Consider the following 15198-nt stretch of genomic DNA (forward strand, 5'->3'; position numbering starts at 1 on the left):
TTTCATACTATTTTCGGAGTCTCGTCGAGTTCCACTTTTGAGCAGCGGAGCAGATTCCTCAGCGCGTTGCCATGGCAACGTTCCCATGGCTCCACGACACACTTTTTCCTCCTCTCTCCTCCCTGTTAGCTTGTTAATTTCTTCATTCCCTCTGTGTCTTATGGTCCCAAATGTCTTAAAATGCCTAAAATTGTGCATTTAAAACACTGTGAAATAAATCATTTGAAGACTTAACTTCTCTGTTAGAGGTTTTAAATATTGTGGTTGCTTGGCACACTTTTTGTAGTCGTATAAGTCTACGTTTTGTTTTTTTTTACATATCAAAAAATGTGGATTTTACATTTAAAGTCAATGCAATGAAACTTTAAATGTAGTTACTCCAGGCCCAAAAAAAAGAAAAGATCTTGTTGGTCACTGCAGGGAACTGCTCAGAGGTGTTTTATCTCTTTCACACAAAATAAATTAATTCTGGGATCAAATTACAATATGTCATCTTGTGAATGGTCTGATCCGACAGACGTGAGGTGTTGGGAATGAAAATGAGTATCGGGCGCGACAGTTTGTCATTTCAGTGCATGTAGTGTGTGTCATGGTGAAAGACATCTCATTCTGTTTGTAAAATGCCTCACAAGGTCCAAGAGGAAGGACCGACATGTCGGACGTCTTTTTGTCTTCTACTTACTTGCTTTTCAGTCCTTTCTAGTGTCTTTAAATCAAGAGTGTAGCCCATCAGGATGATGTCACCTTGCCCTGCAGCTGACCTGAATGGGTTTGTGTGAAGAGAATAAGTGCCTTTGGATCAAAATGCAGTCTGTGTGTGTGTCTGAGTCTGACTTATCCAAGGTTCAGCCAGTGTATTGCAGCCTGTGAGGCCTAAGTTGACTCCCTGTTGGGCCTAAACATTAGGGGGAATTTTTTTTAATGTATTTTTAAGATGTTTTTTAAACTAAAATGTGTTATGCAAGTAGCTCCGTTAAGGAATAGTTCAGTGCGTAGGTTGTGTGAGAGAAAGAGAGAGAGAGAGAGAGAGAGCGGGTATGTGACGGTGAGGCTGGTGATCGGAGCAGACAGTATGAATTTAGCAGTGTAGCGTTGAACGTAGCAGTGCATTGTGTGTACAGTTTAGGCTGTTTGTCGGTGAGTAAATGCTACAACTCATCAAGACCCGAGACAAGTTCCCGTGTCTTGCATGCCCGCCAGCTGAAGTGAAGGGGGTTAGCCCTGTAGTCAGCGAGGCTCAGGCTCACTTAAGGTGGACCAGCTACTCTCATTTTAGTGACAGTCTCAGCCACTCCTCCGAGTTTTGCTCAGCCCCCGACTACCTGGACAAAGCCGTGTCCGCAATTGGGAAAACATTGATTTTTGGGTCAGTGGTTAAGGTTAGGGTTAGGGTTAGGGTTAAGCAAGTAGTGTTAAGGTTAGGGTCAGGGTTAAACAAGTAGTGGTTAGGATTAGGGTTAAACAAGTAGTGTTAAGGTTAGGGTCAGGGTTAAAGAAGTAGTGGTTAGGGTTAGGGTTAAGCAAGTAGTGGTTAGGATTAGGGTTAAGCAAGTAGTGTTAAGGTTAGGGTCAGGGTTAAACAAGTAGTGTTAAGGTTAGGGTCAGGGTTAAACAAGTAGTGGTTAGGGTTAGGGTTAAGCAAGTAGTGGTTAGGATTAGGGTTAAGCAAGTAGTGTTAAGGTTAGGGTCAGGGTTAAACAAGTAGTGTTAAGGTTAGGGTCAGGGTTAAACAAGTAGTGGTTAGGATTAGGGTTAAACAAGTAGTGTTAAGGTTAGGGTCAGGGTTAAACAAGTAGTGGTTAGGGTTAAACAAGTAGTGGTTAGGATTAGGGTTAGGGTTAAACAAGTAGTGTTAAGGTTAGGGTCAGGGTTAAACAAGTAGTGGTTAGGGTTAAACAAGTAGTGGTTAGGATTAGGGTCAGGGTTAAACAAGTAGTGGTTAGGGTTAGGGTTAAACAAGTAGTGGTTAGGGTTAGGGTTAAACAAGTAGTGTTAAGGTTAGGGTCAGGGTTAAACAAGTAGTGGTTAGGGTTAAACAAGTAGTGGTTAGGATTAGGGTTAGGGTTAAACAAGTAGTGTTAAGGTTAGGGTCAGGGTTAAACAAGTAGTGGTTAGGGTTAGGGTTAAACAAGTAGTGGTTAGGATTAGGGTTAGGGTTAAACAAGTAGTGTTAAGGTTAGGGTCAGGGTTAAACAAGTAGTGGTTAGGATTAGGGTTAAACAAGTAGTGTTAAGGTTAGGGTCAGGGTTAAACAAGTAGTGGTTAGGATTAGGGTTAAACAAGTAGTGTTAAGGTTAGGGTCAGGGTTAAACAAGTAGTGGTTAGGGTTAAACAAGTAGTGGTTAGGATTAGGGTTAGGGTTAAACAAGTAGTGTTAAGGTTAGGGTCAGGGTTAAACAAGTAGTGGTTAGGATTAGGGTTAAACAAGTAGTGTTAAGGTTAGGGTCAGGGTTAAACAAGTAGTGTTAAGGTTAGGGTCAGGGTTAAACAAGTAGTGGTTAGGGTTAGGGTTAGAGTTAAACAAGTAGTGGTTAGGGTTAAGCAAGTAGTGTTAAGGTTAGGGTCAGGGTTAAGCAAGTAGTGGTTAGGATTAGGGTTAGGGTTAAACAAGTAGTGTTTAGGGTTAGGGTTAATGGGTAATGTAAGTCTATGCAATGTCCCCAAAAGTGACCCAAGTAGGCTAAACGTGTATGTGTGCGTGCGTGTGTATGTCAAAGAGAGGGAGGATCCACATCACAAAAACCAGACTAAGTGGCCTCAACATCTAGTACACGCCAGCATCCCTCGCACACAATCCCCCTGTTATCTCGCACTGAACACACACTCGCCGATAAAAACACACACACACGCAGAGACGGGGAAATACCCGCTCGCTGTTGGAGACTGGGGAGTTAGAGGAAGAGATATTCACCCATCCTGATTTATTAATGAAACCAGGCAGAGATGGAGTGAAGATCTAGAGCGAGAATATACGGCATAAAAGACGAGCGGGGAGGGGTCAGACTGGTGAGACAAATGAGAGATGAAGCTATTGAGGCGGCGGCGGCGGCGGAGTATGAGGATGAGTGTGTATGTATTATTAAACAGCCAGAGTGTTAGATTATTTACAGCAGCTGGAGGAGGGGGGGTTGATATTAGCTCACTCACACATGTACGCACACACATTCAAAGAAGCTCGATCACACTCTTAAGACAAGCCGGCGCGATCTGAGTTGGTTTATATAATTGAATGTCAGAAGCTATTAGAGAGAGAGAGAGAGAGACGTAAAGAGGACAAACTAGTCATTTTTTATTAAAGTTGTCATGTGTGGTTGAGTCAGACAAATTACAAATAAATTAAGGAACATGTGCACACATTTTGTGCTTGATAAGTCTGTAAATTAGCTCGAGAATTGATATTACAGACGAGTATTAGCATGTCTTATGTCTTATGAAGATTCAGGTTTCACACGCGCTCACACATGCACACAATTTGGCAGCGAATTCATGTGTTTTTGTTTACCTCCATTGTTTCTGCTTCATGCCTCTCGTCCCGGAAATATTAATTGTGCCAGCGATTATATTAGAAGCGTGGGAGAGAGTGTGAGACTGGCACGTTTCCAGAGCACTGACCTGGGAACACACACACACACACTTACACACACACACACACACACACACATACCCTCCCACATGTGCATTATACGCAGTCTTTCACGTGCACACAGAGCGAGAACACACACACACACGCACACACTTGCCGAGAAGTCACACATCGTTTTAACTTCTGAGGCGCGCAGACACACGTGCGGCACGCACAAACTCTCAGGCATGAACACACACACACACACACACACACACACACACACCCTCGCACAAAATCGAGGCCCAAAAATAACAAGCGTGTCCCACATAGAGAGTTCACTCCAAACTCAGAAGAGCCGAGCAGTTTCCTCTCACGTGTTCGGCTCCGTCGGTAGTTTTCACTCACTTTTATCCAGCTCCTCTTCCTCATTTTAACTGTCCATGTCTGTCATGAAAATTACCTCAAAGAGCCAAATGGCCAAATTACAGTGTAGTTGCAGTTAATGATGAATCTACTTATCTTTTTTAGTGTATCCTAAGACTCCATTTTTTTCTCTCCTTTTGTAAAGTAATTTAACATGGTAATCTGGTAACCAAAAAGTTGTGTATTGCAACCCCAAAATTGCCCACTTCAACCTAAAAATTGCACACTTAAACCCAAAAGTTGCACATTTCAACCTAAAAATCCCTCATTTCAAACTAAAATTGCACACTTAAGCCCCCAAATTTCCCACTTCAATGTAAGAGTTGTACATTTCAACCTAACACTTGTAGTTTCAACCTAAAACTTGTAGTGCACTAAAATGTTTCCCACTTTATCCACAAAATTGCATACTTGATATCAGAAGTTGTGCATTTCAACCTAAAAGAAAGCAAACTTCTTTCTAAAAGCTGCCTAGTTTAACCTATCAGTTGCACACACTAACTTAAAAATTGCACGCATAAACCCAGAAGTTGCACATTTCAACCTAAAAATCACACATTTCAAACCAAAATTGCACACTTAAGCCCCCAAATTTCCCACTTCAACTTAAGAGTTGTACATTTCAATCTAAAACTTGTAGTTTCAACCTAAAACTTGTAGTGCACCAAAATGTTTCCCACTTTATCCACAAAATTGCATACTTCAAATCAAAAGTTGCGCATTTCAACCTAAAAAATGCACACCTCTTTCTAAAAGATGCCCAGTTTAACCTATGAATTACACACTTTAACCTAAAAATTGCACACATAAACCCAAAAGTTACACATTTCAACCTAAAAATCACACATTTCAAACCAAAATTGTACAGTTCAGCCCCCCAAATTTCCCACTTCAATTTAAGAGCTGCATATTTTACCCTAAAAAGTGTAGTCACCCACCAAAAAGTTGTACACTTTAGCTGTAAAATTGCACACTTCAAATTAAAAGTTGCACATTTCAACTTCAACCACACTTTATTTCAAAAGTTGCACATTTCAACCTAAAAATAAATGCACACTTCTTTCTAAAAGCTGCCAGGTTTAACCTTGTGAGTCGCACACTTGAGAAAGTAGATACCAGAGTGAACATACAGTACTCTGGAGCCTTGTAGGATGATGTACTAGCAGTTACCTGATAAGCAAATCTCAGCGTCCTTGTGGCCATTCCTTTGTGTATGTTTTCTTTTTTATGGTAGTTTTTGGCAGAGCGCAGTTACATGATTTCACTACGTTTCATTACAGATATATTTAGCAGATGTTTTTTGTCTAAAGCAGCTTACAATGCTAAATGTATAAACTTGTAAAACAATCTTCTGTAATTTAGAAACTGCCTGATGCTAGATGTTTGTCTGTCTGTCTGCGTTTGATGTACATTTAAGTTATCTGAGCTTTTTTTGAGTTTGGGCTCCGATAAAAGTGGCTCACAATCAACCAATAAATGCACAGGCTTATAAAACCAAAACAATGAGATGAAAGAGGCTAAAACGCTTCATAAAAATGCAGAGTTTTGTGTTAATTCTTGATAATTTTGGTTATATGAGCTATATGTGTGATTAATGCAGGTTTAAACCGAAGCATTTATTTACCCAGCAGAAGGACGCCTGACTCGCCTCATTCTATGACATACATACAACATCTATATGTAGCTCTTCCCATGTGGCTCGACCACTTTCACACACTGACAGTCTGTTTTCCTAGAACAGACTCTTTCTTCTCTCTCGCTGTCTTTCAGTCGCTGTCATAACTCTTTCACCCTCTCATTTTTTCTGTCTTATCTTCCATTATACTCATCTTTTGTCCCTGTCTTTTTCTCCCTCAGTGTCTTTCCCTCGTGGTTTCTCTGGCCACAGTGGCAACTCGTTAGCACCATTTAGAAACTTCTTTCCGGCTCATTTGGCTCTTGGCTCATCCCGGCCGCATTGACATTAAGCAGTGCGATGAGCGACTGCGTCCCACGGCGGACATGACACCTCCGTCTCCATCAGGACTCGCAGCTGAGCACCAACCCCATTTTTCCCTCCGCTTTCTTCTCATTTTCTGATCTGTCAGCGCGGATGTACTTATTTTATTGCGACGGCGTGTTAACAAATGTCAGAACATACCCAGCAGAGTTGAGTCGAGCTGCTTGAGACACAGTTTCGGTGATGTCTTCAGTATCTTCGGGGTCTTATTTCATAAAACAGATTTCACCATTAACCAAAAAAAAACCTTCTCTCCGTTGTTTCCTCAGGTATAAACCAGGATGCCGTTGGTGAAGAGGAACATTGAGCCCAGGCACCTGTGCCGCGGGGCGCTGCCAGATGGGGTGACCAGCGAACTGGAGTGCGTCACTAACAGCACCTTGGCAGCCATCATCAAACAGCTGGGCAGTCTCAGTGAGTATACAGAGGTTCAGGATGTGAGTAATGTTCCTCTGTAATGTTCAGCACTTTACCTGCTGACACGCGACCGCTGCCGCCGACAAAGAAATGCACATTTTGCACTTAACTATCTGCATTTTTGATTAAACTACACACAAACCCAAAAGATTGGTTTCTACCTTCCAAACAGAAGAAGACCATATGCATTCAGGTCATATGCATCCCTGAAAAACTTCAAATTTACCACAAGCAGTCAGATCCCGGTGTGTCATCCTTAGCATTTTGAGTGCAGATACATTTAGAGATGCTGTACGTACTTGTAAACACATCGCTCGAGATGTTGTGTTTAAATGCTAAGTGCAAACAAGGCACATGCTGATCAGATGCATTCCAGCAGTTGTTTACTGAGAGGAAGCAGTCAGCGTTACTGTAAATGCAGCTGTCACAGTGTTTAGCAGTCAGTTTCAAACTGCCTGTTTGGAAAAAAAAAAAAAAAAAAGAGGTAGATCCAATAACACACACATAAACATGTGACTCAGCCATAAAAATTGACCCACAGTACAAACACAGTGTAACGAGTCGATGCTGTTTTTCCTTTTCTTGAATATTTTCACCCCGAGCCTTGAAATCCAGCTGATGACGTCGTGTTTTTTGAAAGTGTTAAACAGAGACTCAGACCAGATTTACTGTAGATCATACAGTGGAAAAGTAAAAGGGAAAAAAAAGCTATTTAGATGTTATTAACAGTTAAAATTCACTGACAGCTCACTGTGAATGAGTGAACGCTCTCTGCCTCTGCTCCATCTGTTATGATGTGGGTGTTGAAATGTAGAGAAGAGAGGATAAGAGATGCAGAGAGACTGAGGATACGTAGCAGGTGTGTGTGCATTTTATTTGGTTTGGTAAATGCTTTTAAATTTCCGTACTTCTCTGTGTGCGTCACGCTCGCAGACACACAAAACACACACTCTCGCAGACAGAAATGTTCTTTTACATATTCAGTCCGACAGGTGCACGGCAGGAGGCAGCCTGTCCTGCTGAGACAGACGGAGGGAGGAGGAGGAGGAGGAGGAGGAAGAGGAGTGACTGACCTCCATTTCTATGAATTTTTTCTTTTCATGCAGCCCCTTTCTGCTTTAACAGGCTAATGTTCTACTATTTATTTGGGTTTTATCACACTAAAAAACGTTAAAGTTATAATAATTTCTGCTGCCCACATGAAATCCTTATTCTTGCTGCTCAACCTGCCCGAAGAGGACAAGAAAATGAGCTGACTGACACTTTTTTGACCACTACAGTAGTGGTGCTTTTGACAAATTGGTGTCTGTTTTGTGCATATTTCAGGCTCTAATACTGATTGACAGTTAGTGGTGGTTATGTAGGCAAAAGGAAATACATTAAACGTGTTTGTTAGGCCTCAAGGATAAACACCAGTACATTTTGGCTAGAAATACAGAGTGTAAACATAACTGTGTTTTAGTGATAAAATATTTCAAACTCCAGGCTTATTCACTAGCTTTTTCCAGAGCTTCAATCACTCACTTTGGTCACATGATAAGTTCCTGGCTAAGGTGGTCAAAAGCTTTGGAAAAAGCTAGTAAGTGAAGTTTATTTTACCACATATGCTGCCAGGGGTCAGTAATGAATTTCCGTGCAGACTTTGTTCTAAATAAAACTCTCAAAGTGCAGCTAATCAAGCAGACGATTCTTTTTTCATGATTAGTTGATGCCGAGAAAATTGAAATAAATGAGATGCAACAATATCCAGAGAGTCTAGTAGCTGTTTGCCTGCCAACAATGTGTTTGTTTGCTCTTTTTTTTTCTTTTTTTTGTTTTTTTAAAGAATGAGGAGTCATTTTCCCTGCTGATTTTATTACTGGGATGTGAAGCAGAGCTCAGCTGGCGAATGTGACAGTGTGACTCTGTTAACTTTCCCCGGGATGAAAGAAAAGCTATGTCAGGAAAGGGAAATTAAATTAAAAGTATCGAACCTAACCCTGTGTGTGTGTGTGTGTGTGTGTGTGTCTCGTCCAGGTCGCCATGCAGAGGACATTTTCGGAGAATTGTTCAACGAAGCTAACAGCTTCTACCTGAGGATGAGCAGCCTGCAGGAGAGAGTTGACCAGCTGGCTGTGAAAGTCACCCAGCTCGACTCCACTGTGGAGGAAGGTGGGGACAATATATGTGTGTGTGTGTGTGTGTGTGTGTGTGTGTGTTTGTAATGTATCAGCTGTTTAATCGAGTATATACAGTAGTTGTTTGTGAATTGTTTGAATTTGCTTTGTGCTGGTTCTTGGTGAGCAGAATTTAGGAGGACAAAGAGCGTCTGTTAAGGGTGTTTGAATATGTATGTTTGTGTTCTTCTCTCTCTGAGGATTACAATGAGTGCTATCAAGCATTAAGTGTGTGTGTGTGTGTGTGTGTCTCTAGTGTTTCTGGATGATTGTGTGTGGCGTGGTCAGAAAGCAGGAACTGTGTGTGTGCATGCATGTGTTTAAACCACAAACTGTATATAAAGATGGACGTAGCGAGGTGTGATGTCACCCATCGGTTCGCCCCCACAGCAGACATCAAAGCCGACTAAGTCTCCAAATCTTACTAACGGAGTAATAATTTCCAAAATGTCCACCAGCACATTTATTAGAGGCCTTGAATTTAGCAATTTAGACCATAATTACTTGTTTAAAAAATGCTTGACCTCTAGAGAGAAGGTGACACTTTTGAACGGGAGTCAATTGGAAACAGCATCTAATGCACACATGATCCGAAATATGATTTTCCTTCCATGTCTGTATGTGTGTGTGTGTGTTCTTAAGTTTTTGTGTGTATTCACAGGTTAATTTTTTAAAAATGTCTGCTCCTTTGTGTCTTTGTGTGTGTGTTAGTGCGTGTGTGTGTGTGTTTCGCTGCTTTCCCCTCAGCCTGCAGCATTTTAATGTCTAGGCTGATGATTTATTGATAAAACATCCCTGCGGTTGTCATATTATAGTGTGTGTGGTTTGCACGCGCGTGTGTGCGCGTGTGTATGTGTGTGTGTGTGTGTGAACAACCTGTTCCACTTTCTTTGTTTGATGTCTGTCGGCTTTTGTGCTGATGCTCCATTTGCATATCAATGTGTCTGTGTGTGTGTGTGTGTGTGTGTGTGTGTGTGTGTTTGTGTGCCATCTGAGTGTGTTTAGTGAACAGAATGACAGAATAAACACATCACACTGCAGATACATGCCTTTCCAAAGGGCTATTACACTCAATTTGTGTGTGTGTTTGTGGTTATGTGTGCAGTGTGAGTCGGATTCATTATCTCCATCATTAAGCTTTTCACTAACTCTGAAGGTCAATTCTCTTAATGCCGTAATTGATAGGCATACACACACAAACACACACACACACACACATAGTCAGACTGAGCTGTGATGATTAAGCTGATGCTTACAGGAGAATTTCAAAGCCGACTACGGCGGCCCCAGAGGCTCAAACTGAACTTTAATGTGAGATCTGACAAACCCCGATTCTAGTGCTCTTTATCTCCTTTCTGTCTCCATTTCTCTTTGTCTCTCCTCCCTCTCACTCCCCCCCCCCCCTCTTTCATCTTCTCTTTGAGAGGCTCTCGACTGACCGCTACAACCTTTTAAAGGGGACATAGTAGTTACTCGAATGGCCACTTGAGGCTTGTTCCAAAAGCGAGTTAATCCCCATAGACCCTCATGTTAAAATGCCCAAATTTACAGCAGAAATAAACATGTTTACAGCCTGGTGCAAAAAGAGTTTTGGTCTCAACTGTACAGGGGGTAAATTTTTGTATAACTTACCCGTTTAAATTTTGTTAACACTTAAAGTTACGCATAATTAAGGGTGTGTCCACTTTGAGTGGCAGGTGGGTGCTGTCACAGGCAAGTCGCTACCACGGAGACAACATAACCATGGCGCAACAGATAGATTCACAGAGTACAGGCGTAGCCGTAGCCATCGCTATTTCAGTGTGTTTTAGTTGTGATAAAATACCCTCTAAGGAGTCGGATGTTCAGTTTTTTCCAGTAAGTACATTTTGTTTTAATGGTTTTAAGCCTGTTTTTTTGCCAGTGAAAATTAGCATTAGCATTATCAAAGTTAACCATTAAGTGTAAATGCGCCGTGCTAACCAAGCTAGCAGCTAGCGTTAGGGTCAGCTCCACCCTTTTTTTCCAAATATGGTCACTTTTGGCTCCAAAAATCCAAGATGGCGACAATCAAAATTGAAACGCAAAGGCTTCAAAACGAGGGTCCACAAACCAGTGGGTGACATCATGATGGTTACATCCATTATTTATTACAGTCTATGGACATAACATGCCAGGATGTAAAAATGCTCCCTGAAAGTCAAAAGCTCAGGTTTTAGTCTGCTTTAGAATGCTTCATTTTCAGTGTTACCTCTACTTTCTATCAAACAGACGACATATTGTTCATGCATGACCACAAACAACTGTCCGTTCCATAGTCTATGTTGCTAAAGTTGTTTCTTGGGTTTTGGATCGGATTTTAGGTCAAACATGTGCCGTTGTATTTGAGAAGCTGACATTTTGAGTAAAAAATGAGGAAAAGAAATAAATTCTACTACTACTGTTTACGTAGCCTCTGGAGCTGGCCAATCAGAACAGAGTGGGCTCATTGGGAGGCGGGTCTTAAAGAGACAGGAGCTAAAACTGCCTGTTTCAGACAGAGGCTGAACCGAGGCGCTGCATAAAGAACCAGAATAAGTTAAAGTTAAATAAAATTTTGAAATTGGAACATTTTTACTTTTATTGAAGGGATCCTTAAATGTGGTTTCTCAAAATCTGGTTAAGTAGAAGTCTTTTTTTTTTATGTTCTTTGGATCAGTTTGTCAGGACTAAATACTGGTGAAAGAAAGAAGAAGCGTGGCAGTTTGGTTAACAAGCTTTACTGACTTCTCTATGCTTTACGGAGCTTTACTGATTTTCCACGGACAGTTTTTTTTTTTTTATGAGCTTCTTCACTGATTCACTTCATCCGGAACGAGAATATAGGCTAACGAAAATTAGCCCGCTGACGCATTTGTAGCGGTCTGTTAAGTCTCCCCACTTCGTTACCTCTTTTTCCCTCCCTCTCTCCCCTCCGCTGCTTTCCTATGTCATCGTTCTTATTTCCTCTCCCTTCCTCCTTTTTTATTCTCCTACCCTGTCTCCGCCATCCTCTCCTCCATTTCAGCCCTTTTATTTCCTTTTCTCCGCTACCCTCTCTCTCTTTCTCTCTCTCTCTCTCTCCCTCCCTCCTTCCCTCTCTCTCTCTCCTTGCTGATACTGCCTAGTCATTCTGCAGCACAGCGGACTCGGACAGAGAGCGTCGGATAGAGCAGCGGGGATGAAAAAGAAAAGCTCAGCAGTCCTCCGTCTTATCCTCCTCTTCCTCCGCTCACACTCTTTCATCTTCTCTCTCCTCCTCTGTTCGTCTCCTCGCCTCCTCCTCCCCCTCCTCCTCTTACACACAAACCACTCGTCTCTCTCGTCGTCGTTCTCACTTTCCTCTCTTCCTCCACTCCTGCCTTCTGCCTCTTCCTTCCTTGTCTTTTGTTGATAAATCCAAACTGGAAGGACGCCGTGAATGTTTTATGACATACAGGGGAAAAAAAGGATGAAAGGGACAATGAAAGAAAAAAAGGAGAAAAGAAAGGAAGAAGGGAAGGAAGGAGAGATGAGGAAAGATGAAAGAAAGGTAGGAAGGAAGAGAGAAAGGAGGGAAGGAAGGAAAGATGAGGAAATACAAAAGAAGGAAGGAAGAAAAAAGACAGAAGGAAAGAAGACAAGGAAGAAGGTCAAGCAAGAAGGAAGGAAGAAAAGAAGGAGGGATGCAAAGAATAATGGAAGTAAGGAAGTAGAGAGAGAAGAGGAAAGGAAATAAAGAAAGAAAAACAGGAAAGGAGGAGGGAAGAAAAGGAAGCAAAGAAAGTCGGGAAGAAGAAAGAAAAGAAGGAGGGAAGGAAGAAAGAAAGAAATGACAGAAGGGAGGAAGGGACAATTCAAGGACAAAGGCAGGAAGAAAGAGGAAACTTTGTAACAAAATGTAATTAAAAAACTAATAATTAATTAGTAATAATAATAATAATAATTTTGTAAAGAAAAGGAAGTTAAATATTGAAAAGAAAACATCGACATCATCAGAGCATTTAGATACATTCTTGACTAAAGAAGACTCGTCTATGCAGTCGTCATACCACCTCAACCAGGTTATGATTGTTGCATTAAGATTGAATTCAGAGTAAATTTACTCTACTGAGAGCTGATTGTAGCCTTTACATAGAGACGGAGAAGACGCACACACACTGCAAAAATAAAATATCCATCTTATCAAGTCATTGTCAATACAAAATTTTTTATAAAAATGGAAAAACTACCAGTTCAAGCATATTTCAACCTGTTTCCAATTCAAACTTGTTGACTTCTATTGCAGTTTACTGTGTGTGATTTTTGCACTTGTTTCACAAGAAAATAAGACTTTAAGAGGTTTATTTGCAGTCTACCATGATTTGGAACGTATTAATTAATAAATTACGTCAGAAATAATTGTTGTTGCATGTATCAACAATAAAATACTGTATATGTCCTCTATTCATTCTGGAACAAATTCATTATTGCCTGTTTTTGCACATATACAACTAAAAAGACAATAAAACAATAAAAATGTTGCAAGAATACTCAGTATATGTAATCATAATTTTGTTTTAGATTAAAAAAATATTGTTCAGGGGACGTCAGAAACATCCAGAGTTACACTTCCATGCATGTCTCACCAGTAAGCACTTATCTCATTGGTCTGTGAGTTTTATCTCCGCTAAACGCTCAAACATTGTAAGTTCATGGGAACGCACAGCTGTACAAAATAGAGATTATACATTGCATTTCACGAAAATCACATTTTCACACTCCTGTCATGGGAAATGAACGACGCAGCTCACTATCACGTAGAGTCTGTCAAGCCTGTAATACTTAAAGCACCAGAATTTACAATAAGGAGCTTTTTTAAACCTCTTTAATATGTTTATTCTCTTTTTACTCATGTGGCTGCTGCACAACTTTATTAATATTAAACTGATTATTAAATAAAGCACAAAAAATCTGATTATTGCAGGACTCCAAACTATGTAAGTCCCTTATTACATTAATCTGGTTATTGGCAGTTATTTGTATGCTTGTAAACACGCAGAGGGAAGGATGAGCGTATATATATATGTGAGAGTGCACGACAGAAAGATTAGAGAGAAGACAGAGATAGAGAGAGAGTGTGTGTGTGTGTGTCTGTGTGTGTGTGTATGGTCAGAGAGAGAGAGAGAGAGAGAGAGGTTGAGTGTGTGCTACGAGGGAAGAGGGAGAGCTAGAGGTGTCTTTGAAGACGCGTCTGAATGAAAGTTGCATTAGCTGCTAGTTTTGTGGATTATTCATTTGGCCGCAGGGACAGATGCTTTAGGAAGGAATGATCAAACACCGAGCAGACAGGAGTGTGCTCTGACTGCAGAATCTGTGCACGCACGCACACACACACACACACACACATATGCACGCACATGCACGCACACGCACGTACATGCACACACACGCACGGGATCAAACAACCAATAGCGCTTTAGTTTTTGAGGAATAAGTCTTTGTAGTCAGAGGTTAAACCTTGCAGACACTCATTCCTTCTGACATTGTTAATAATGCTGCTGATCTTGCACACACACACAAACACACACACACACGCAGTATACTGTACAGTTAAGTGAATCACTGGAAGGAACATATGTTACATCGACACGGTTTAACCTTATTATATACTAGGCTGATGTACACTGAACATGCCTGCGCGTGTGTGTGTGTGTGTGTTTGTGTGTTTAACCATCTGGTAGATCCTGGATAGCGTTGCATTGCTGTAGCCTTAAATCTCTTGTGGTGTTAAAGGATTGACACACATACATTACATGTCGTATTTTCTTTCTGTGGCTCACTCTCCCTTTCGCTCTCTCCCTCTCTCTCTCTCTCTCTCTCTCTCTCTATCACTAACACAAACACACAAACACACACAAACAAACAAATAGTGTCTTTTTATATGTGTATAAATCACATTATCACACAGTACCACAAGCTGCAGAACACACAGAGCATTTGGAGTCTTTATGATTACCGAAAGCACGATTTCCATAAAGTAAGCACGCCCACACGCTCACACAAACCTCCCTTGCAGCTGCAGTGTGTGTGTGTGTGTGTGTGTGTGTATGTGTGTGTGTGTGTGTAAGATGCTCATTAAAGGGCAATTTCATCACATTTTATGTGGCTGTCCAATCAGTGTTGATGGTAAATGTAGTCAATCAAACCAATAAATTCCTCAGCGTGTGCTATATTGATCTGAGTTTTCCTGCTCGCGGAGCCGTGCCGGCAGGGCCTACATGTACCAGGATGCATTGCATGCGAGCTTCTGACGCCCAACCCCCAATCGCACTCTTGCTCGAATAAATACAGCTGAATATCCGAGTCAGCCAAAAAAACTGTAAAATGTATCCTCGTCCATAACATCCTCTGCAGTCATATTCTGGAAACATCACTAGTTTGTAAGTTTTGTTTTTGAGCAGCATCTAAAGGCCCCCCGGCACACCCTCTGTCTCCTGGAGACTAGAAATCCAAGCTGAAATAGCCTGTAGTTCTCTCCCTCGCCCCCCCCAACTGCATCACTGTACACTTCAAATGACGGCGCCGGTGCCGGAAGAACAACAGATTCTGCAGCGGCGCCCCAGAGACACAGAGGGGACAACTGCAGACGTTTTTTTCATGCTAATTCCTCATTCAGATAG

At 41.4% G+C, this 15198-nt stretch overlaps 1 protein-coding gene across 3 annotated transcripts in view; it reads left to right on the forward strand.

Annotated features, from left to right (window-relative positions):
- The window catches only part of zgc:109889 (uncharacterized protein LOC553542 homolog), a 44887-nt gene that overhangs the window by 17027 nt on the left and 12662 nt on the right, over window positions 1–15198 (forward strand). For all 3 annotated transcript variants that reach the window (XM_044342414.1, XM_044342415.1, XM_044342416.1), the window contains exons 2-3: window positions 6257–6401; window positions 8421–8555. In XM_044342414.1, coding sequence (XP_044198349.1) covers window positions 6269–6401; window positions 8421–8555 — 268 coding nt within the window. In that variant the 5' untranslated portion in view covers window positions 6257–6268. The remainder of the gene's footprint in view (window positions 1–6256; window positions 6402–8420; window positions 8556–15198) is intronic.

The sequence above is a fragment of the Thunnus albacares genome, chromosome 22 (genome assembly GCF_914725855.1).
Source record: "Thunnus albacares chromosome 22, fThuAlb1.1, whole genome shotgun sequence".
Lineage (NCBI taxonomy): Eukaryota > Metazoa > Chordata > Actinopteri > Scombriformes > Scombridae > Thunnus > Thunnus albacares.